The following is a 26,424-nucleotide window of genomic DNA, read 5'->3' as shown; positions in this document are numbered from 1 at the left end:
TCTTGCTTTTTCAATGAACATCCCTTCGTCATTTTTAAAAGTTTTCTTTTTTCTTTTTTTCTAAAGTAAATGATCTTGATCCTTCGAACTGCGATTGCTTAATGAAAATCAATGTCCTACATATCTCCTTATATAATGAATTTATTTACTATTCTTTGATTTGATATTTTACGGTATTCATATTCGCAATCCCTTTGGCATACCTAAATTCCCGCGAACGTAGAAAATACCTGCGAATTGTACGCCATACAGGCGAATGTAATTTTAAATTTAATAAGACTGTACAAAAAACAATCTACAGGGATACGGTAAATTCTCAATAGTGGGGTTTAATGCACACCAAAAAACAGGTAATATATTCTTAAATTGACTTTGTGTTTCAAAAGGATTTACGGTTAACAAAATCATTTTATACCCAATTAGGTCATGATATCGTCTAAAATGAATAATATGAAAAAGTTTAAATTTTTTAAGAAAATATTAATTCAATCTACAGCTGTGATTCTACAGTCTATAGCTGGTTTATGATTTCGTTCTAATATAAACACAGCAAGTGAAATTGTTAATAAGACTTTCACAGCCAATTAACAAAACTCCAGAAAAGTGTGCTAACATAAAAGTCAAATACGGCTTTGGGTCAGTTGGCAGAGCGTTTGATTCCTGGTACTTGCAGTCTCAAAGACTACAGTGAAAAAGCTCAAAATTTGTTAATAAAAATGCTTAAAAGATACTAAAACCACTTCTAAGAGCGAATTGAAAAAAGTTTACAAGCATCGATCGCTATAAGGTTACATCTTATTATAGTAATTAAAGTCAAATTAAGGAGGTGAAATTACAGACAGGCTTAAATTCTGGAGAAACCGTGTTAAACAACTTTCTTTATATTTTTATATTACTTTGATAAAAATTGAAATGTTGAATTAATAGTGAATTAAAATTTTTTGAAATTGCAATTAATTACATGTTCATAATAAATCAGACATAATAACTTTGTTTGGTTGAGGAAATATATATATATATATATATTGCAATCATTTAATAATTTAATTGTAAGTTCTACACATTAATAGAATTTGCAGGTTTTGGAATGAAGAGCATGAGTCCTCAAAACGCGTGAATGGATTTTGATAGACACTAATGCAATATTGTATTACATCTAGAAAATCAGATTAGAAGAAATATTCTATGCACATAAATGGGCGCATTAGATCTCTAGATCACAGTGAATGGATTTTGCTAGACACTAATGCAATATTGTATTACATATAGAAAATCAGATTAGAAGAGATATTCTATGCACATAAATGGGCGCATTAGATCTCTAGATCGCAGTGATTTATGCTAGGCACTAATGTATAAGCGAAAGCAATACCATCTTACATCGATTAAACAAACAAGTTTTTGTGAAGTAGGTTAAAAATCGAATTTGATGAAATATTCTATGCATAAATGGGCGCATTAGATCTCTAGTTGACATTGATAAATCCTGCATAGTATTTCTTTTAAAGCAATATACAATTATATAAAGTGAAGGATAAAATAATATTGTATTTAAGTATGTGTTTTTCTATTGTTTCTCAATTTAAATGACCCTTTTTTTAATTATTCAACTTAGGTACATACAATTTTTTATCCGATTCTGTTTTCCTGGACAAGCCGATTTAACAACGCTAGAGTCAACTATTTATGACATTACCTTTATATGTTGTTTTCTAAGAAACTATTAATTAACTATTAGTAAACATATATAGGCTTCAACTTAAAAATAATAATGCATATGTGAATATAATATATGAAATATTTGAGATCCTCAAGTACATGTTACTATAACGTTATATGCTACACATAACAAATTTCCTTGAAAATCCCAAAATATGATTTCAAATTTTTTAAAATTGAGTTTTCGCATTTAATTTAATAGTATTTCAGAGAATCCCTTTATTTTAGGTAGCAATAGCTAAAAATTGCTAAAAAAGAATTAATTCGCTTAGTCAAGCGTTACAAAGAAAAGAACAGTAGCCCATCATATTTATTATGTTACACTACATATAATAATAGGTTATTGTCAACAAAACAATGCTTTTCGAAAGAAGTAAATTAAATTTAGTCAACAATGTTTAACATTATAATTAGTATTTGAAAGGGAAAAAACTATGACATTGAACCCTAGTTTTTAACCTACAATTTGAGAGTATTTTTCAGAAGAAATTATAGTCGCGGTTATAAAGTAAACTAAAGAAAAGGAAAGTAACCTCAGGTATATTATTTATTATAATAAAAAACGGTAAGAGAGGTTTTTCAGACAATAATTATTGACATTGTTTTTATTTTCTGTGAAATTGAATGATTGACCTTTGATTTGTGGTGGATGAAGGATAAATAATAAGCATAAAAAGAAAAGATAAAATATATAGAATTTGCCACATTGTAGAGGTATTAAAACATAAAAAAGTGCCTCCTATCATATACCTATCTTGATATCAAGTTCACGCATTTATTTAAACAACGTTTTTGTGGGTTCGAAATATTCCAATATAAGTGTAAGTATTTGTTGTATTCATATTTTTTTGAAGCCCCTATTGCCAGGTCGGTAGAAGATGGTGAACTATAGGTAGGAAGTTAACACTTCTGTATAAAAAAAGTCGATTGTGCACATGAAATATTATAGTATTACATCAGTATAAGTTTATGTGATACTCATATTTTTGGATGTGTTTATATAGAAAGGAAACTATCTTTATTATCTGTAAGGAAACATGTACGTTATGAGTTTTAATTTTTGAAATTAAGATTTTTAATTTATTGTAGTTATAGTTTTTTATATCAATTTTCTATTATAATTTAAAATGCATCTATCGCTTTGAACTCCTTGCAAATTTAATCACAGTGTAAAGGAATTAATGTTTAAAATAAAGGTTCTTTAATTTTTGTGTATTTTTTATATTGTTTTTAAAATGTATATTAAGTTCTGCTTTAATGGTAGAATCTCGTTTACGCCTTAACTCAATTGTTAGAACTGAATATAGTTCTCAGGTTTTGTATCAGAACTATTCTAGTCTAGTACATCAAGTGCGATTAGTGCTCGCTCATTTTGTTCACTTTACCGAAGAAATAGTCTCTAACTACGCCTACTTCCTCTAACTACAACTTTAAACACTTCCTTCGCTGACCTATTGTCATTCATTCTATCGATATGACCCTGTAGTGAAGACATTGGATGATAATTCATTGTATTATATTAATATCGTTATAAGGCTCGAGTTCAAATATTTATAGATTTTAGTAGTGGAAGAAGGGAGTTCTGTAAAAAATATATACGAAGTGTTTTTTAAACAAAATCCTGTAATCACCTTTTACAGGACTTTACTGGTTTTAGTTTGTTTTGATACCGCAAAGGTTCCTGAGATTTATACATAAGATTATTATGTTTCTGCATTACTAAAATATATTTTCTATTCTCTTCTGAAATCGTGTGTCATTCTTTTTTAGTCAGTTGATTTCATTTTTTTTATACAGCTTGGTAACATACAAGGTCAGGTCTATTAAGTTCAGAGTCTCTTTTCTCTAAGATATTTCAGGGGTTTTTTTTTAAAGCACAAAGTTTGTTTTTATTTAATTGATACAAAATTAATTTAAATTTATTTTTTTGCAATAAATATGAATTTCTTTAATTTCTAAAAGCACAAAATTTTGTTTACTTTTCAATGAGGTCTGTACATTTTTGTTATATATTTATATTTACCAGCATTTTTTAAAATAATTATTGACGTCATCTCTTTTGTTCCTTTGTTTGGTACGTAATCAAATATTGAAAGATATAAAAAATATCGACAAGTTTGCAGATTTTCATTATTATTTTTATTAATTATTCTATTCTATTTTAAATGTATTATTATGGAGCACTAATATATGTCTTCTTCAACCAAAATCGTAATAAAATTTTAATATCATTTTTTATATTTGATTTTTTTGTTTAATAGCTCTAAATAAGAAGTATTTCATAAAATATCTAATGTGGTCATAGTTACCCGATCTACCAATATCCCGACACTTTTATTTTTCTATAACTTATAGTCAAAAGTTTAAATTACATAAAAATAGTAATAGTAATGCAATATACTTAAACGCTTTAGACGACTATAGAAAAACATTAACTTTATTATGCAAACAGAAATGGAAGATTATTATGTGTTGTGGAAAACCCTAACTAATGTGGTGATTATTAGTTCAATTAATCTAGAACTCGTATGCTCTTGATTAATGCTTGAATCGAAAAACGTGAGGCAATGTTTAAAGGTTGTAGGCACCCATACCAAAAAATTAGATATAATCTTCAACTATAACTGATGTGGTTACAAAGAAATTGAGAAAATAAAGATAACCTAATACTTTTTATGAAAATTCTCAAAACTCGAAAAGTTGAGAAAATCTTCTGTCATAGTTTGTAAACTAACAACTCTGGAAGAAAATTATACGTCTTATAAACAAAAATCTATTTCATCAACCACGCAGATTGACTAAAAGAATTTAAACATTTAACTTTGTTTACGGGTATTGTAACAGAACGTTACTTATACACTATTTAAATATGGAGGGAAGCTCCTGCTGTCACCAAAACCTACTAAATATATATTCAGGCAGTTAGACTATAAATTCTCTTAATCTGGAATCCAAAACTCTAAAATCTAGTCTTGGATGAAATTAATTTGAAGCTGCAATAATCGCATATATAAGTTAGTTAACATGAATAAAAGAAATATGATTCTGAAAAAGAGCAATCCGACGGCAACGAAACAGGTGATAGAAGTCTCAATAACCTTAATAGCACCTGATCCTTTCTCTGCGGTGATTATTATCAGCAACTAATAACATCAAAAAAAAAGTCCTGTAGAATTAGTTTGAAAAGTCGTGGACCAATTTCAAGGCCCCAAGGTAATTCAAACAGTTCATTCTGAATAAAATCCAAAGTACCCATTGGTTACCAGGCTGAAATATATAAATCATTGATTTCTTATATAAATATGCTGTTGTTAATTTTCATCTTTTAAATCTAATATCAAAATGCATTTACACCTAAACTTACAACTTATTTCTATCTGAACTTGTTGTCAAAAACGGTTCTGGCATGAATTACATTGGAAATTAATTAAAATCGAATCAATGCGATTGTTTCAAAATAAATAACGTTAATTAGTTAAGATCGGCTTAATGAGACTTTCTTCAAGGACAGCACCATTGATCCAATAGGTAGTAAATCATTATCATTTCTAATTATAATGATTATATTAATTTTTTTTTTCATTTTTAACTGATTTTAAATTATAAAAATGTTTCGTTTATCAGAAAAATTCTTAACAGAATCTTAGCAGTTAATTTATTGAACAATAAATATTTTAAACTGATAAACCCTTTTTTTTTGAAATAATTCTAATTCTAGTATAAGAATTTTAATACTATAAATTCATATACATAAAATTCTTAAGCATTTAATAAATTTGCAAGTACTTAGTAATCACTCAATATTAATAGAAAGAATAGTTATTGACGATCCCCCACCAACGGATACTGAACTATCATTCTTATAACAAATAGAAAAACTGTATGAAATAAGCTAAATTTACATAAGCAAATAAACTCTTTAAATAGGATGTTGTTATTATATATTTAATGATGCATTTAATTGATGCATTGAAGCACTAAAATATCTACCAAATTGTATGTTATTTTGTTAGATATTTTGAAAATTTTTTATATTACACTTTTTAACTTTTCACACTTTTTTATTTTTAATTTATATTACATAATAATTTTCTATAGCAATTTCGCTAAATTTTGAGGATTTTTTACTTCTTCCACAGAGTATTGTAATTGGAAGATTTGGTAATAATAATTAATGCCTCTACTAAACCTTAATTGCGTTGTGATTAAATTTTTATTTAAAAACAAAGTTAATAAATAAGGCTGTTGTAAATATAATTGGATAAATAATAATAAAAAATATCTAAAGTTTTTTTAATTAATTAAATTTGTAAACTTCGAAAGTATTTGAATGAACGTATAAACGACAGCTGCATATAAATGCAATTAACAATTAACAAATTCATATTTAGAAGTTTTTGTTGTGTCTGCTAATTCAAACTAATCCTAAAACACCCAAATTCCAAATGCGCTTAGCTTAGCTTATGTGAAAATGTAAAAAGTGAAATACCTATACTAATTCCTGGTCAACGTAGCATATATATATATATATACATAGTTTCCTGTCACACCCGGGTGGAGCATAAGGCTGACAATAATCTCTTCACTCCACCCCAGTTCGTTTGTGGTTCCATATCTTTAGTAAGCTGCCATGTGTGCTCTGGGCGTTCTCTTCTTCGGCTTTCTTGAAGATTCCAGTCAATGAATTTTCGGGCAATGTCGGTTGAGAGTTTTCTTAAGGTGTGCTTCTTATGGGTTAATTCAATTCCACTATCGTTTGAAAATTACCATTTTGAGAAGATCCTACTGAGTGACCTAGTGTATACTTAGTCAAAAAAAGGTATATTTTTTTTGACATATATTAATTAATTATGTATGTGTATAAGTATATTTATATACATATATGAATACATGTATATTAATATATACCTATATATATTAATACCTTGCATTTAATTTTATTAAAATAATTTTAATACTATAAAATTAAATAATTTTTATAATATAAAATTTTTAATACTATAAAAAATATCATCTAATTTTTAATGTTATAATAAATATCATCAAATTAAACTCATTAAACTCATTGATAATGCTATTGTGAGTAAACAAATAAATTTCAAAAAAATTATTTATTTGAAATTCACCTAATTTTTAAAAAAAAAAAAAATAAACACGTTTTTCTAAATTCTATCAACTTCTTTATCGAAATATATAGAAATTTAGAATTTTGAATTATTATTAAAAATCTTACTACCCAACTTCCTCATAAGAATTACAGTTGGTAGACGTGTTTGAAAACATGTTCCACAATTCTGGTAATACACAATTTTGTTTACAATTTTGATTACAATTTCACCTTAACAATCTTCAAAAATTCTTAAATGAAATTTTCCACAACATAGGGCAACTCTCGGTTTGTTTACAAATTTAGTTTGTTGCTACGTGCCTTTTGTCGCGATAGTCGAGCACGACGACCTTGTTTATGTTTATGTGTTTTGTTGATGTACATTTCATGCGGCGAATCAAAATAAAAAAAATTTTATTCAACAAAACAAAAAAATATGATTCATAAAAAACGAAGTAAATAAAACAAAAAAACAACGACATTAATTGTAAACAGAATATTGCATCATTGTTTGCATATCTTCCGCTCTTTTAAAAAATTCAAGATTTTAATTTTGCATTTGTGGATTTTGCAGAATTTATGCACTGCAAAAAAGAATTCACCACACAAAAGCTGCGTTTGGAACTTGAGTTCTAATAGGAACTGCACCTACCATTTCACAATGCATTTTGGTGAAAAAAATTTTATGCAAGCTATAGCTAAACTGCAAAATTAAATATAAATATAATATTATGCGAGTTCGAGTAAATTGATGGTAAATTAAGGGAAATAGTAAATTATGTCAGTATGGCTGCGAATGTTGGTATTTACCAGAAGTTCGAGTAGGGTAAATTATATAAAAATTGAGTAAATTAGGTGTTACCATTGTGAATACTTTGTAATAAATAATTAAATAATAAATAAATAAACAAATTTGAAAACTTTTAACTGAAAATAATAAATAAATAAGTAAATAAATATTTATATAAGTACACAGCCTAAAAATTATAGTAATAACTATATTATTTATTTAATTAAAAATTATATAAATTATAAATCAATAATTATAATATATATACTATAATGTGATGTAATAATAATATATAAAATAATATATTTAATTAATATAGGCTGTGTGCGAGTTCGAGTAAATTAAGGGAAATAGTAAATGTTGGTAGCAATGTTGGTATTTACCAGAATTTCGAGTAGGGTAAATTATATAAAAATTGAGTAAATTAGGTGTTAACATTGTGAAAACTTTATAAGATGTTTAATAAATAAATAAAGAGGTTTTTCGGTAATTCACAGTATTGAACTACAACAACAAAAATCTTATTTTTTATATTATTTTAATTCATTGAATTTTTGGCTGACCAAATTCCCATCATCAGTGGTCTTGGAAATAATTCTTGTATTTAATTATTCATAAATAATTATTTTTGAGACTGCAAGTACCAGAGTTCGAACTCGGGTTCTGCCAAATGTGAAGCTCAGTATCAGCGCACTTTAACCAACTGATCCAAAGCCTACTTGACTTTTTTGTTTGCGTGTTTTTCTGAAGTTTTGTTAATTTTGCTATGAAATAAATAAATAAATAAATTTAAAATCTTTTAACTGAAAATAATAAATAAGTCCAATAAATAAATAAATAAATATTTACATAAGTACAGTGCAAAAAATCCCTGGGAAATTTCAATTTAGTTTACCTCAAATTATTCGAACTCGCACACGGTCATAATATATTAATTTTTAAAGAATAGATTAATATTATTAATTATTAAATAATAGTTAATACTAAAAGAGTATAGAGTATCGAAAAAAAAATTATTTACTTTTTATTAATGACAAAATATAATAAATTATAAAAGAATGAAAAGAAAAATAAAAGCTAAAAAGTGCAACTTAAAAATAAACAAACAAAAAATATGTTTATAAACTGATAAGCGTTTTAGATATTTTCGAGTGCCTATAACGTGACACTGCATATAAATTTAACCCACTTCAGTTTCACTTTGTGGTCGTTTTATGGTGACTGTGGCGGTCTTCGTTTATTGCAATTAACGCCAACCATTATCAGTTCACATAGAAAACGTGTCCAAGCAAGCTACTTTATGAAACTGTTTTCCTGAATAATTGCTGTAGAAGAACAGTAAAAGCAATGCCCATTTAAATTCTTATCATAGGTCAGTGCAGAAATAATGCACATCGGTTTTAAACTAATGCGTAGCTTAATTTACGAGTATCGTAAAAGAAGAAGGTGTATAGAATATTTTACAACACATACTAGATTGGAAAAATGTTCGCACGAATAAACTATGAAGTAGATAAGATATGGAAAGTCAATTCAACAAAGCACTGCATCCTTAAATTGGTAAAAGTATTGTAGACCCAATTCCAGACATTAATTATATTATCATATAATATATAGCCTATATGGTTGTTAGATTCAATCACCTTCCTATTCCAAACGAGTACGAATATAGCAAACTGGAAATAGTTCAAATAATTCATAGGAGTTATGTTAGACCATTTTTTTATTTATGTTCAATTCTAAGCGAAAAGGAATGATCTACGAATGACAGTGTATTATACCAACTTCTCCAGTTTTTCGAAATTCGTAACATCTTTGACATTCTTCTGCAACAACACCCTAAATTGTCGATGGATCAAAGTATGATTTCAAAAACAAATCAAGACTGAACCTAACATAGTAACAAAAAGGATTGGGAAGCCGTATCTAGTACAAGATAAACTAGCACATCATAACTGAATACTGATAGTTTACACACTTAAAATAGAGCTTAAGCAGCACTCTTTCAGCTGAAAGTAAGTTGCTAGAAATCAATTTAACAACTTAAAATCGAAAATATATTCCATTGATAGATGTGTTCACTTTAATCTTAAACATAAATCCTGTAATTAAAGAATAGTTATATTGACACACAGCTAGGAAACTATCAAAGTACTCAAATCTAATCAAGTTAACTTAAACTTGATTGACTTAAATAACTGATGGAGTATTTAAAAACCTGAATATAATGAACCAAAATAGTCATGTGTTGTTTTTATGGGTTCGGGGTATGTTGGTATTGAATGCAATACCAACAGCTGTGGAAAATCAGGTGTGCTTCCAAAGGAAGGAGCATAATTTTTGTACATAGGCCCGTAGCACTCCTTTGGCCTAGGAAAAAGTAATATTATCCTACCTATTAAAAGAAATAAATTATTAACCGAATAAAGAATACTATACCGGGAAAACCTATCATCTTTACTATATACTAAATTGTTTATAAGATACTATAACCAAAGTCAATGTAAGGAATGTCTGAACTTAGCGAAAAAATTTTTATAGATATTTTTTAAGTTCACGAGTTTCGTTATATACATATATAAATTTAAATAAATTAAATTAAATTACAAACTTCATGTTTCAATTTTATTTATTTTGTTTACTTAAGCCAATTCAAATTTATGAATTTAACGAAAAATAATTTAAATGTGACATTCTAACAGAATTATGTTGATTGTGGCATTACTTAAATAAGCTAAGAATTGTCTCCAATGTAATTTAGAGATTTTGCAAGAAGGAAGAGGAGACCACCTAGCATGTGCTGGAGAGTTATCATGAGCTATGTATAAACTAAGGAAGATCTTAGTTACTTAGCAACGTTACTTAGCCACAGAACTGAAATTTGAAAGGATATGAGAAGTACCACTATTTATTGTGAAGAGATAGCACGTTATGAGACACTCTCTCTGAAAGAAAGGTGTATAGTAAGCGTTTAAAATGAAGATGCAATATCTTATCTTTATGATAACAATAATAACTTTCGAAATGCTACATGCTAATTGTATTTTTTTAACGAAATAAAAAATTATTCTAGAATTTACTTATTATAACGAATAAATACCTTTGATTGAACTTGACTTTCGGAAGTAAAAGGTGGAACCATGGTATATTGTGATATAAAAAATTAAATATATCCACTCTCATTATATTGCATTGTACACGTATTTTTTTGAGGAAATGAAATATGTTCTAGAATTTGTCTTTTAATATTTATAATACTCCAAAGCTTCTTATAGTTTTTAGAGTCTTTAAATGAGGAGTTACAAATTTTCAGGGCCTGATTTGGTGATACGGTAAAATCTTTGTTTCGTTTCTTACTTGACTAGTCATAATTTAATAAATTTGTCTAGAAAATAATTCCTGGGCTTGCAGCACGTAGTCTGGCTATGATTATTTTATTGCAGTCAATTCCAATGTATCATACTATCTTCAATATAGATATTTTATTCTTTGTTTCTAGTTTATTTAAGACTGTGAATTATTTATAAACAGATTCTAATTCGTACTTTAGCGAATGAATATTATAAAGGTAAATAAGTAACTTTTTGGACACACTGGATACAGATATATATAGTTAGTACCTAAACATTAGTTACAGATGCCTGATAATAGTAAAACCCGAATATCTTTCAAAATGGCGGTGTTGGTAATAAATGACAAAGATTTGAACAATCTTTGTGAAGTAATTGGCGACTTTTTTATGATTTATAATGATCCATCTTTTTTCCTGTAATTTTTAATTGGCAACAGGCAATTGTAAGACAATTGTAAGTCTTTAAATTAGGGACTTAAGTATATGCAATTGTGCGGTTTCTTAGATTTATGCAATTGCAATTATGCAATTAGTAGTCGAATTAAAAATTATGCAAAAATATAACCACAAATAATTTATAATGTAAAAGTGTTAAGATTAAAAATCATATGCAAATTACAATTTTTATATGTATGTATGCACAAGCATGCATGTGTGTAAAACACATTATATTGTTTTATGTTGAAATAAGACGAATTCTAACACTATCTAACTATCTTATTTAAGACTATCTTATATATTAATTTTTTTTGAAATACACCTTTATTAGATAGGCAAAAATATTTACAAGATTATTTGAAACTAAGAAGTGTCGCTATAAAATGTATTTTTTTTATGCCATGAAGAAACAATCAACTCAAACATTGTATAATATACATAATTGCAAACAAAAAGACCTACTTTGCAAGACAGATAACTACTAGATACCACTATTTGGTCAATGATTTTAGTTGTGTTGTTCCAATAATTAGCAGCTGAAGCAGGTGTTGTTGCAATATTTGTTCATCTGTGCATATTCACTGGTGGTACGCCAATTTTCTGAGAAAAACAATAAATCAATTTAAAAATATTGTAGACCGAAGACAACGCCCCATAAAGTGTTGCCGGGCGCTTCTTGGAGAGCGCATTGCAGAGAGGAATTCCGAATTTCGAACGCCGCATAACGAATGACGAGTGGTGAGTGACGAGTGGCGAGTGCTGCTTGCAGTAAAATATCTAAATATTTGAATGGCTGAGGCTGCTATAATAAAGCAAAACACTTGAGGAATGTGGCATTGCTATAAATAGCAACAAATAATAGATTAAAAAAAAAAAACAATAAAGAAAGAAATAGACACAAGCACATTCAATTGTGTGAGCTGCAATGACTCATCAAAAAATTTTTAAGCTCAACTTGCTGATATGCAACACGACAGTAAACAATGGTGTCTGCTTAAGTTCACTGGGTAAAGTCCCGTCCTGAGACTTTACCCTGTGGAACTGCGAGTGAAAACATCAAATATTAAGCATTCACATTCAAGCAAATTTTATTAGGAAACTGCAATAAAGTTAACAAGAAATTTATTTATTATTTTGTTAATTAAAATAAATAAAAATATTTGTTTTTTATTCGTTTATTATTTGTTTTATCTCATAATTTCATTGCAATGCACATCAAAGCAGAAAAGCATTTATATTATTTTTATTTATTTATTTTTTTTTTTTTGTAAATAAAAATCAATAAAGTATTCATGTTTGAAATAAAAATTGCATATACAAGTACATTATTTGCTTGTACGAGTACATAAATTTAAAAATAGTTTTACAAACCTATTAAAGACACAACAAACACAACAACCACTGCAAGTAAATATGTAGAAGCGATTTGTATGTAGGTGCGATATCAATAAATGAACTACTTACCACATTCCGAAATGCAACAACTGCAGTTGCAACTGGTTGCACTTCGAGAGCAACAAAATTCGAGACCACCACGCACAATGCTGCAACAACCGGAAGGAGACTGTAACAGCTGGAGCAGTTTTTTGTTTGTAAATGAAAAACAAAAAAAACAAACTTCAAAGACTCGTTTAAGTCCACAAGCGTACAATCACTTCTCCATTCATTTTTTAACGAAGTAAATGTAACAAGCAGTACATTAGACCTAAGCCATACCCTACACAATATTCCGTTTTCCAGTCGTTCAACTATTTAGCTATAATAAAATTATTATTACTACAATAGATAGATAGAAATATATGATTTTTGTTGTTGTAATTCACTACTGATCGAAACCTCTCTATATTCTATATAGATATGTATATATATATATCTTAAAATTTATCTAGCTATCTTTGTATTATTCATGTTCATGTACATGTTAAGTCTTTTCCAAGTGACTACATCTGGGCACTTCTACTCTTTGATAACTGGTGAGTTTCTACAGAGTCCCACCCATCTTACTGACTAATTAATGTATTCCTCAAAACTTTTGTGATTTTTCGATGAATGAGCTAAGATCTGAGTACTGCCCCGTGCGGCCACAGATTATTCTGAGATTAGATAGTGCTAAGTAGTGCAGCCTGTCGGTTTTCGCGAATAGCTTCAGGGCTCTGTCCCTCTTAGCCTGTAATTTGCGCAGATGTACCAAGGCACTATCCATAGGCATTTGTAACTTCTGGATAGTAAAGTTGGCAGCTTTGCACAGTAGGCACAGTAGCCATTTATCTGCTGTACCCACTGCACACTTAACATAAGGAGCTTATTCACTTTAAGTTCTATCCGCTTAAAGTGTCTATCCGAACATCTGAATTAAAAATAAAATAGATAATATTTTAATTTAAATTTTTATTGAAGTAAAAAATTGTTTCCATAGTCATTTTTTTATTATTTAAATAATTCATTATTTATGTAAATACATTATAATTAAATAAATATTATTTTATAATTGAATAATTTTGAACAATTCAAATTTATAAAAATTGAAAATCAATTTTTACTATAACAAGTCAATTTTATATATTGACTGAATATAAGGTTTTCTTAACGATCACTTTTGTATGGGTTAGAGAAAGAAAAAAGATTTAAAAAGGATGTTATCCACTTATCTATTAAAATTTTATCCACAGATTTAATTTTTTTAAAGTATCTATCCAAGCTTTTCACTATAGAAAATAAGAACCTATAACTTCTATCTACTTTATTACTGACCGGTACTTACCAGCAGGAGCTAATTCAGTTTAGAATTTACCCGCTAAAACTATTTTTCCGATCATATCAATGTAAATAACATTGATCTATTTATTAGAAGAAGTTTATCCACTGTAAATTCTTCTTAAAGTATGAAGTATACAAAGTATACAATATATCTATTGCAGAAATTAAAGACATATTACTTTTTAGTTAATATATTTGTTTTATGCTAACTATCCTGGTCTTTTTCTTTTAGATACAAATATTAAAAAAAATTTTATTTTATCATTCACCCGACGATTCGTTAGTTTTCTAATCTCCAGGGGTATAATTATAGGAAATTAAGTCACACAATATTTAATTGCCATCAATTTGTGTTATTGTTTATTTTAGAGCGATTCTTTTACTCTTTTATAATACAATATAATGGCTGTGAAAGTTTGACGGAAGTTAGTAGGTGCACTTTGCTATCTATGATGTGTGATTGTAGGGTATAGAGCTGGTCTTTCTTTCAAAATATTGGTTGGTAGTTAGTAATAAAGACTATTTATATTACTGTTGTGTACGTTAAATACAAGTTATTGAAACCTATACTTTATAGTTGTTATCTTATATAATTTTCTTTACAACATCCCCGATAATTGAGCTATATAATTTACTTTTCGGTTTTGATATTATAAATATTGTTAAGTTATAATAATCTATTATCTACAAGATTATTACAAGATTATGTTCTAAAATTTCATGTTCTTAAATGGTTCGTTGGGATACTACGGGTTAGATCAGAAGGTCGCTTAAAAGTACCGCCATTGTCAGCGTACGGGCAACGTCGACCATTTTTCTTGCTAATAATCACATTTATATCTGAGACTATGATGTTCACATACTTTGAAGGCACTTTGACCTAGTCACATTCGTGAGAAATATATTTAAAATTGCAACCTTTTAAGTGTGAAAGGACGATTTAAGAAACGCAACAACTACCAACTGTACTATATGTGATCTATGTAAACGTTGATTTAATAATATAAATGAACGCGTTAAATTGTGATGGCTGCAGTATGGTACATTGAATTTGTTGTCTAGAGTTGCCCAACTGATATATCTGATCGGTATATCTTAGTATCTGTGGAGAGCTGTATTAAAGAATGATAACATTTGAATCCGTTTGTAGTACCGATGATAGTAGTGAATGATGTTCTGGTTGAGCCTGAAAGCATTACAGTAATGTTATTATTATATTATTATTATGATAGGAACACAATCTATTCTTTTTATTGAAGTATTAAATTCTTTTAAACTCCTAAAACTTAGTGTAGTGAATCAAAAGATTTTGTATACCCAAAATACTTTTTATCACCTTAAATTAAATGAAAGCACAAACAATTCAAATTTACGCCCACAAACATGTTTTGTTTCCAGTATTTTTCTTATTCAGTAAAAAAAAAAAAAATAAAAAATAAAAAATATTATTTTAAATAAATATTTGGAGAAAAACAACTGAATTGTTTGTCTGGAGACTGGTGCACTTTGCCAATCTAAACTTGGTCGTATGGGGATATCACTCAAGTATTTAAAGTTAATTTTATTTTAACCAAGAAGACAAGAAAAATAGTCAGAAGAAAAGAAAATATTCAAGCTGTAGAACATTCAAGATAGATCTTTAGCTTAGAGTGAACATAATAAACGATCGTTAAATGGCATTATCATTTGAAGTAGGAGGAGTATATATAATAAAATTAGTTATGCGTAAGCTAAAACCAATATTGCAAATAATATGAATCACAATTAACATATGTTTCCATTCGATTTAATGGATCATTATCACGTTTTTATATACAGATATGTATATATATTTATATGGATATAATTTATATGTACACGTTTAATGAATGTTTTAATTATTTTTAGTTACTAATGTATCTTTAAGTTGTCTTTATCGCAAATATGCTTTGAATAATAAAGCTTCATTTAAATCGGTTTCTGAAGAATTCTTCTGACTTATCTTCGCAGTATTGAATTTCTTATTTTTTGTTTCTTTATTTTTAGTAGAAAGTTTTGACGCGAAAAAAATGTGTTTTGTTTTTGTACGTAAACCTAGGATTTGTCTTCCTAGACCGTTTATACATATTACTAATGCCTTCATAAAACTATTACACAAAATTTTTTTTTAACTACTCGTAATATCCATAAATGTATGTATATATACTTTTGCAAACATATAATTATTTTGGTGAAAATAGATATTATCTACTGTCTAACATAGATATTATCTATTGCTAGGCGTATTAAATTATACACTAGTAGTTTTCGAGTTTTATATAATAAATAGTATATGCTGATGCAGATAGAAATACCGAAAATACCTTAGATATGTAATACTGAGAATGAGATACTAACAAACTATTGTATTTTATTTATTAAATGAGTAATTTAAATTTTATATAGATTACAAAGGACTACTAATAAAATTTAAAAAGAAAGTCTAACTAACTGCTATAGGAAACCAAATATAAAAATTGGTTTGAAAATATAATACTGTCGGCTTCTTTTTAGATAAAACAACAAAAAAATGGAATTAGCAGATTATAACAGAATCTTACTGTGCACTTTCCGTAACACACTGGATCTTTATGGTTGCATTATAGTGGTTACATGAATACACTTAACGATATATACTTAGATCATTAAAAAGGTAATAGTCAATTGCAGCATTACTACAAAAAATACGGCAGCTCTATAAGTTGTTGGTTCGTGACCGTGACATGGTGAAAGGTCATGATAAACTTGTAAAACTGCATACACGGTTACAACTCAACGTTAAAATTGATAGCGACAGGCCTATAAAAAGTGACCATTACGCTTTTAAGTATACATATATATATAAGAACACTAAATAATAAACCTAAAAAACTTTGACCTAAAAAACTAGTCAGAGATGGAAAAGTTTTTATCAGTTTTTTGGTTTTTTTCTGAAACCCAGAAAAAATTATCAGTTTTTGGTTTTTTTCTAGAACCCAATAGTAAAAAGATTGATATGCTAATCAGTTATTATATTTTAAAAATTCATATATACAATTTAGATTTATACTACTTCTGCATATGTAACTTCGGTGGAACAAAGGAATTTGTAAAATAGATTCAATTTATCGTTCCATCAAGAACGCGATACCATTATCTTTAGCAATGATATAGTGCCACAAACTTGGTAGCTATATAAAACATAGGTCTATCACAATATAAAGATTATAGTTCATACCAATTTAATGATATCTGTTTATTAACTTTACATTTATTTTTAGGAGGTTGTTGTTCTTGCAATATTTGATAGGTGTCGATATCATTCATATAATGGATATGATCTCAATCAAACTGTTCTGACAAGCTACTGATCCGATTATGTTTAGAATAAGAAAATTATTAAACTTACAAAAAGTACTCGAATTTATATAGTAGTACAACACATACCTTTGATAAATTTTTTATTTGTTTTTCGCAGTAACCAACGACTTAGCAGGAATTATTCCCTTGGAAGAAATAACCTCTTACCGAAAGTCCAAAATTCGTTTAACTTCCGTTTTCTATTTTTTTTTTGTATTACGAAAAAAATTAAAATATTTTATTTGAAAAAATTACATTTGATTAATTTGTTTTATTACAAGTTCGTGTACGTCATTAAATTCTGCTACCATTAATTAAATAAAGTCGATACCTTTAAATTAATGCAAAATATCGTCTAGTTTTTTATTATAGACTCTAATTATAGATAGACGCCAAATTTTTGACAATTTTAGATTTGGCATACATTTCACATGTGTATATCTAAAATCATGAAAAATATATTTTTCAAGAATTATTTGGAGGTTCCGCATAAATAAAAAAGATAATATTTTATTTTATAAGATAAAATATATTCAAGAAAACACACGTTTAGTAGACAGGGTTGAACCGATTATATTTTTCTATTCTTTATGAATAATATTTTTAGAAATGCATATAAAAAAAATTTGAAAAAACATGCTTATCCAGAGGCTTGATCCCCCTTTTCCTTAATTAACAATATTATTTGGACACCTAGAGAATATTTATTGAATTTCTGATTATATTAAAAATTTATTATTCTTTATAGTATGTGCTAAAATTATTTTCCCTAATTATCTACAAAGAATCAGAAAGTTTTCTAGCGTTTTTATCAAGATATTAAACGTTATTATTTACTGCTGTGATTAGATTTGTTATCTTGACTTTTTTGTAGATTTTACTTCTTTGTGTTGAATTTATTCACTCTAGATCTTACACATACCATACATTAATATTCACTTTAAGATCTAAATATTCACTGATGTCAAATCTATTCATTTGTTATTTACAAATATTTATATATAAATGAAAGAATATAAAATATGAACAACAATGACTTCTATCCATTACAGCAAGTATTTAATTTCAAGCAATCACTTATTCGCATTTCATTCGTTTGCTTACTATTAAGACATTTATAGATACTCACAACAATTAGTTAAATGATAAATAGTTAGTACAGCTTGAACAAGATGGAAGGCATAACATAGAACACAAATAATACAAATTGAATCTCGTTCAGTAGTTTAACATAATTCATTTGTATTTATTAGACTTACTTTTAGATTCAAGCATACACTCATTCGAACAACTTTCGTTAGCTTGCTATTAATATCCTATTCTATAATTATACATTTAACACCTACAACTGCTTGTAGGTGGCATGGTATGTAATATAGTAGCAAAGGGTACTTAGCTAAGATTTTCAATATATAATATATATATATATATTATATATATATATATATATATATATATTCGCAAAGCGAATCATAACAATATATTATATTGAATATATATATATATATAATATATATATCAATATATTTATATTGATATATATTATATTAATATATATATATATATATATATATATATATATATTATATATAATATTATATATATATATATCAATATAATATATTGTTATGATTCGCTTTGCGATTTCCATATTCAAATAACTCATACTACATTGATCACTTAAAAGTAGCCTGTTTTTACTACAAAAAGGATTTTTTTAAAATTGTGCCCACACTACTTGAGATTTGAATTAAGATAACATAGATAAATATAAATGTTTATAATGAGAGATAATGTTACACTTTTATATCACAGTTGTTACAAGCAGGGACTTCAGAAATTTTGTATAACAAATAATTATAAAAACATTTAGAAACTTAACAGATTTTGAGTGCGGCTTAAGTGATACTAAACTCGACGTCGAAAATAGTGCTGTTGTGAAGCACACATTGAGCTTCTCTCTAACTGTATGTTGGCTTTTTTTTAACTATACACACGTTAACCTCTTCTCGTGCTCTGGTAAATTGTGCTTTAGCACACACAGAGCTCTGCTATGGTTGAATGGAAAAAATTTGTTGTACTGGAGTGGGATATGTTGAGGGTATTAGGAATACACAAACCATAATGGCAGATTTACAAGAGCAGCAGGTTAGGGTAGTATATGACTTAAGTAAAGTAAAAATAATAGTTCACTTCCGAAATGGATCAGCCATCAAATTTGTGTCACTCAATTACGCATCTTAAGAACTTGAAAAGAAAGTATCTCTCATTCATATACTTATTATTATTATATTATATTATTATATTATTATTACAGAATTTGCAAATCTCTTTAGTCAGTTAGATTAAAAATTTTTAATTTTAAAGATCGGTGTGTCCTCGGTTATCCATAATTATTTATTATGGCTGTAAAGCCATAATGAACCATGATGAATTTATTTATGTCCTACAGGTCCATTGTGATGCCATTACTATAATTATATTTTTTTTTTTATTTTTATAAATATTATTCTTATAGTTTTATTATATTATTGTTATAAGTGATATGACATTATTATTAACTGTACAGTTCTTTTGAGTAGTATCTTTATATCTCATTGTTTAAATTTATATGTTCATTTCAGTAGTGTCTTCAATATAATTTATATTGTTTTCATAGGTTTATTTCTGAATTGAGTTAAAAGCTTAATTATTGCAATTTCATAGACATTTAATATATTAAAAATTGTGTTCATTGTTTATTGTTTTATGAATTATAATAAAATATTTTTAATAAATTTAACTCATTGTCCTCCTGGCAACTGATATTTAATTTAATTATATTAATGCTAAAAAAAAATTGCAAAAACCATCATATTTGTATGTGGAGCATTGTTTGAATATGTATTATCAGTTTCGAAATGCAGGTTTTATAGTCTCATTTACATATATGCATTATACAATTTATAAAAATACATTTCACATATTTAATTTTTTATTTATTTTTTTTTCTTTTTTTTTTTTAATTTTAAACAATTTTTTTTCATAGTTGCTAGGCGCTTTGTCGTGTTTTTGCATTTAAATAAAAATTTATTCGATTTTAGTTGACTTTTGCTTAAGTTTATTTTTAATAAACATTTTCTTCTCATAATAAAGGTAAAACGTTTATTCACATATAATTATACATATATACATATGTATATATGAACGTGTAAATCTTTTAAACTATATGTATATTTATATATACATATATGTAGTTGAGTATATGTAGTTGAGTGTAAATGCAGTACACTCGTATTTAAAAAATAAAAAGATTTATTATGCAAAATAGTTTAGACGTAAGCAAGAAGGCGATAAAACAGCAAAAAGTCATTTCTACACGTGAATTTTTATTATGTAGATTATAATAAATTTACTATTTAGCGAATAATGCATACATACATATATTGTATATAGTACATAAATTGATTAAAAATTCTTTATTGTGCATATATGAAGAGTTCGTCGAACAAAGTTGAGGTATATATTTATGAGTACCTACAAAACACCTGCTCAAATAGGTAATTTTTCGGAAATATTATACGTTATTTAATAATAAATATAAGGCCCATAATATATATAAGTCCCATAATAGTATATATAAATCCCATAATAATTTTTTTGATATCTCCAGTAAAAACCTATAAAATGACTATAATGTTTATCGCATTGCGGTTTAAAAACAATTAACTTTTTAAAGTGTCACATACGTGCCAAGTACAGAACAGCACAATTTTTAGTATCTGAACTTGAGAGGCGTAGCACCTCTGTCATATGCGTAGGTTCACGCCGCTTGAACTTAATGTGAAAATGTGATAGAAAATGTATCTATTTGCGTAAAATTAAATTATACATGTCTGAGCGGTTTAAGCAGATAACTTAGTTTTTTATTTTTACTTTTTTTTAATAACAATTTACTAAAATTTACTAAAAAGTTGTCAAATGACTTGGAGATGAAACCAAGAAAAAAAACGCGTTAAAATTATTTTTCTTCGCGCCTTTCTTTTGCTTTCCAATTAGAAAGTAAAAATATTGATTACACTTTTAATGCAATCACTTATAAAAATACAAATTGTTTAAATTTGTTAAATTATTGCATAAAAGCACTGGTGCAAAGGTTGTCGGTCGGTGTGTGACAGCATCCCACTTTAACTAGAAATTACGTTTTAACCGCTTTCAGTTGCCGTTTCTTACTAAACGTATCAAATTAATGTAACTATGATAAGTAACTATGATCTACGTACTTTCTCTAGTTTGTGTACCGATCATCAACCTAACTTGCCGGTATGAGAGTACTCTTACTAGTAACTAAATATTAATTTCCATATATGTATATTGAATTTTAAAGCAAACTATAATTTTTTATAAAAAAGACAAACAAATTGAACTCCAGACTAAACAACTTCAGCGCAAAAATACATTATTTAATTAAAAAAAAAAATAAATTGAACTTAGAACTTAGAATCTTATTTACACAAACGTTTGAATTGAATAATAAATAGAATTCCCAATGAGAAAAAAAAAAACTAAAAAATGAAACTTGTCTTTATTTTTAAGATATACTTTTATGATATAATATATATATATTTAACCGAATTGAATAATAAGTTATATACATTATATTTATTCAGTAGGGACGCAGAGTAAATTATGAACAAGTAAAACTCAAATTTTATAATGGATTTTGAAACCTTATTTAATATCAACTAAAATATTTACTTCATCTTTAATAGATGAATAGAACTGAAGTACACACTTAGATCTGAAACAGCAATCAAATGAAACTACGAAGGCAGTTTGATAAGTCAGTGACTTTTTGAAGTTACTCCTAATGCAACAGTGTTACCGTCAGCTGTAATCTACCAGTGGGCAACTTTTTAATTTTGAGCAAACTACGTCCTTCAGTTGGTGTTTGATAGCCGATCAAAGCAGACAACTTCGTGAATTTTCATTGTAGCCAAAATCCACGAATTGGGATACGAACTGCTAGCCCATCGAGCATATTCTTCAGATTAAGCCCCCTGCGACTATCTGTTTCCAAACCTAAAGAAATGGCGAAATTCACTTTTTTCCATTTTCGTAAAAATTCACGAGGTTGTCTGCTTTGAACGGCTATCAAACACTAACTGAACGACGTAGCCAGAAAGTTGCCAACTGGTAGATTACAGCTGACGGCAGCACTGTTGCATTTGGAGTAACATGCGCGGGAAATTGAAAAAGTCACTGACTTATCAAACCGCCCTCGTATTAGCTACTTGAATGATATAATATACTACTTAAAGCCACAGTCATAGCTTAAGTTTCAATACTGACTTAAGTCATACTCAAGTCATTGACTGTGATTTGTTTTGAAACTTAACTAACGATTGCGAAGTATAAAAATATAATAGTTAGTATATTTGCATAAAAAGGATAAAATCTTCTACTTAATGTTCTACTTCTACTTAAAAGAAGTTGAAATCTTACAATTTCAGTTTCAATTTCTAAGCTTTAGCTATCTGAGAAAATTCTTAAATGTTGAATTCTTCTTTTAAAGTAATGTTTCTTAAACGTTGGAGCCCTGCAAAGAGCCAATTTCTTTATAAAGGGGCGCATAAAATAAATCTCTTTACATTAAAACTGTAGTATCTGGAGACAAGACACAACCTCTAACGATACAAATTGAAGATTTTCAAAAGTGTGGGAATAAAAAAAAAATGAAGAGAAGACAAAATATAAACTCTGGAAAATTGATTTAAAATTGTCTGCTCGCCTATATGTATACAATTTTATATTAATTATATTAATAGTTACATAGATACCTACAAACAAATAAATGGCAAAATATGAACTACAATTGAAGTAGGTAAGAATATTATGTAGAGACGAAGTGTATATCATGCGATTCATTGTCTTAAACAACTGATTAAATAATTCACGAAAAAATCGCTAATTATTCAAATGATTCTAAACAAAACATAAGGCTCAATACTGAAGAGAAAACGTTTTACTTCAATTGTTTATAAATAAAGATATAGTAATATACGTATAATTGTAACAATAAATAATATTTGATTTATAGAATAAAAATTTACTAATGACTTTAAAGACCCTTCTCGTCAAAACAAAACAGAGATAGTTGACAGGTTACCCGACAAGTTGTATTAAATTCCGCTAGCATGTCAATAGGTGGAACTATTAGAAGTGATATATATCTGAAAGGCGAAAAGAGTTTGTAAATGATTAGGCTTAATCTCAAGCAAATTATTAAAAGAACAAGTGTTTTGTAAAAAATATTTATGATATTGATTGTTTTATATAATAATATATATTACAAACTTAATACTAATCAGCATATATACTTCCGATTCAGATAATTTGCGATTATTCGTTTTAAATTCCACATTTCTCGCAAGAAACGTTGATAAATGATACAATATATGTATATATATATATATATATATATGTATATCTATATATCTGTGTGTGCATATTCGATTTTAAAATGTAAGAAATATAAACTAAAATATATAATTATTTATTTCTAGTTTTACCTTCTTTAATTATAAGTGAACGCTGATAATGTTACGGCGTAACTAAGATTATAATTATTAATAATTTAAAAAAAAACAATGTATTTTTTAATAGGGCTTTTTTAATATGGCTATGCATTAATTAATAACAAATTGAGATTTTATTTTTTTTGTTCAGTGGTATTTAAGTTTAAAAACGCATAGTATAATACAAACAATATGGCTGCTTTGAACTTTGCGGAAATAAAGGTGCCATTTAAATAGATTATATAGTCAGTTTCAGGTTCGGGTTCGGGTCTTACACTGTTTAAAAAAACATATGACTCTTGTTTTGTATTAAAACAGACAGATAAAAAAACATGCTCAGATCAATTTGTATTGTCGCTTCAATTGGAATATATAGTATACGGCTGCTATATAATTCTATATAAATTATAGAATTATTTCAAAATTCTGGAAAAAATCTATAATTCGTATATACGTAGTATTTAAATTTGAGCAAAATTCTTTTTAATTACTTCAGTAGGCCATAATGTATATATATTACGTATATTTAAAAATTTTTGTTTGTGACTTTAAATAATTTTTTATTCAAAATAACTTTATTCTCTTGAAAATTGAAAGCGATTTCTATTTTGCTCCGATTTTACTAGAAATATATTAAAACTATGATGGATGTAGATAAGAGTCTAGATGAGATAATAGCTGAAAATAGGAAGCGTGAACGAAAGGAACGCTATAAACGCCAACGTTTGGACAGACGTAGATATTGGAAGGATAACAACAACAACAATAATCGCGTCAGATGCATTCTTCAAGAGACGGTAATTTAGTTTTATTTATCATAAAAACGTGATATTTTCATATGATGAGTGATATAAAGCGTATCAACAATTTTTTAGAACGTTTTTGAATAAAACTTAAGTATCAAGTATATATTGTATATACACTTATATACATTATATCTATGGTATAAATAAGTATATACTTATATATACTTATATATATACTTATATATAAATATTGTATATATAAGTATATGCTTATGTATTTATATGGTATATATATGGTATATACCTATAAGTATATATGGTATATACCTATAAGTATATATTGCTCATTATTATTTATGGCCTGTTGCTATTTTTCGGATAGCTTCATTATTCTATCGGTGTTTATGGATTATCGGTGAAAACTTGGATAAGTGATTTTTAGCGGCTCTTGGGTCGGTCAATTTCTTACCATTAAAAGAGTTTTGCAGATACCAAAACAAATGGTAGTCAGAGGTACAAGTTACGGATTTTACTATACGGTGAATGCAGTAAAACTTCACAAGCAGATTTCGTCATTTTGTTCCGAGTCATCAAAAATGGTTGTCGCTTGGCATTATCATGATGGAAGACGACTTCTTTTCTGTTGGATAATTTAATTTTCTTATTTTATTATAGCGGTAAAGCTGTGAGCAGTAGAGAACCGAATTAACCGCTGCATCAGGCTGGAGCAGCTCCCTATAGACAATTCCCATCCAATCTCAAAAATCACTCAATATATTACTTTTTACTGTAAATCTAAGCTTTGCAGTCTTTTGTGAAGTTTTACGAGCTATTATCACTTGCTTTGATATTCTTCTGTTTAATTCAAGATATATTGAATAAAAATATAAAATGTATAATATAATATACAAAATATGAATAAGATAAAAATATTTCATATTTTTTATACTTTTAAATATATGTTCCTAGGTTACCGAATATCCATTGGTTCTGGTTTATAATCTTGACAGATCCGTAGGAGACGTTGATCTGAAAGCAGTTTTCGTAAACTCTTTTAACATTATTAGTATCAACATTCATTATGACTGCAATGGAGACTCCTTAGGTAATAATTTATATACTTAATATATACTTAATACTTTATATAATATTTATATAGATATATATATTTAAAATTTGTATATAAAATAAAAAATTAAATAATTTGTAAACATGTACAATGTCTTATTAAAGGTATGGCGCACGTCATGTTTAGGAACAAACTGGATGCTCTGCAAGGTATCAAGATGTTGAAAGGTATTAATGTGAATACAATTGTTAACTACAGAATTAAACATACATATAAGTATTTGTGTCTAGAAACTAAGCACTATTATAGACAAATTAGCTCTTGTTGATTTAATTGTTTGTAATACCTGCTTTATATATATTTGTAATAATAATATATTGATTTTTTGAGAAGGTATTCGTGGCCCTATTAGAAAACGCCCTGCTAATAGGTTTGGAAAAAGACGCTTTACTCCATATCCATATCCATATCGCTGCATTGATGACTATTATGTCTAGAATATTATATTCTGATAATATAGTATGCATTTCAT

General features: G+C 27.3%; 1 protein-coding gene across 1 annotated transcript; it reads left to right on the top strand.

The window, feature by feature from the left end:
* The first annotated feature begins 24,636 nt into the window (after window positions 1-24,636).
* LOC119683829 lies at window positions 24,637-26,424 on the top strand. The gene is made up of 4 exons (XM_038097690.1): window positions 24,637-24,874; window positions 25,793-25,928; window positions 26,057-26,119; window positions 26,286-26,424. Exons 1-4 carry the CDS (start codon window positions 24,719-24,721, stop codon window positions 26,387-26,389), a joined length of 459 nt encoding a protein of 152 aa, XP_037953618.1. The 5' UTR covers window positions 24,637-24,718; the 3' UTR covers window positions 26,390-26,424.

The sequence above is a fragment of the Teleopsis dalmanni genome, chromosome 2 (genome assembly GCF_002237135.1).
Source record: "Teleopsis dalmanni isolate 2A chromosome 2, ASM223713v2, whole genome shotgun sequence".
Lineage (NCBI taxonomy): Eukaryota > Metazoa > Arthropoda > Insecta > Diptera > Diopsidae > Teleopsis > Teleopsis dalmanni.
The sequence above is the reverse complement of the archived record's forward strand: the minus strand, read 5'-3'. Positions and strand labels throughout refer to the sequence as shown.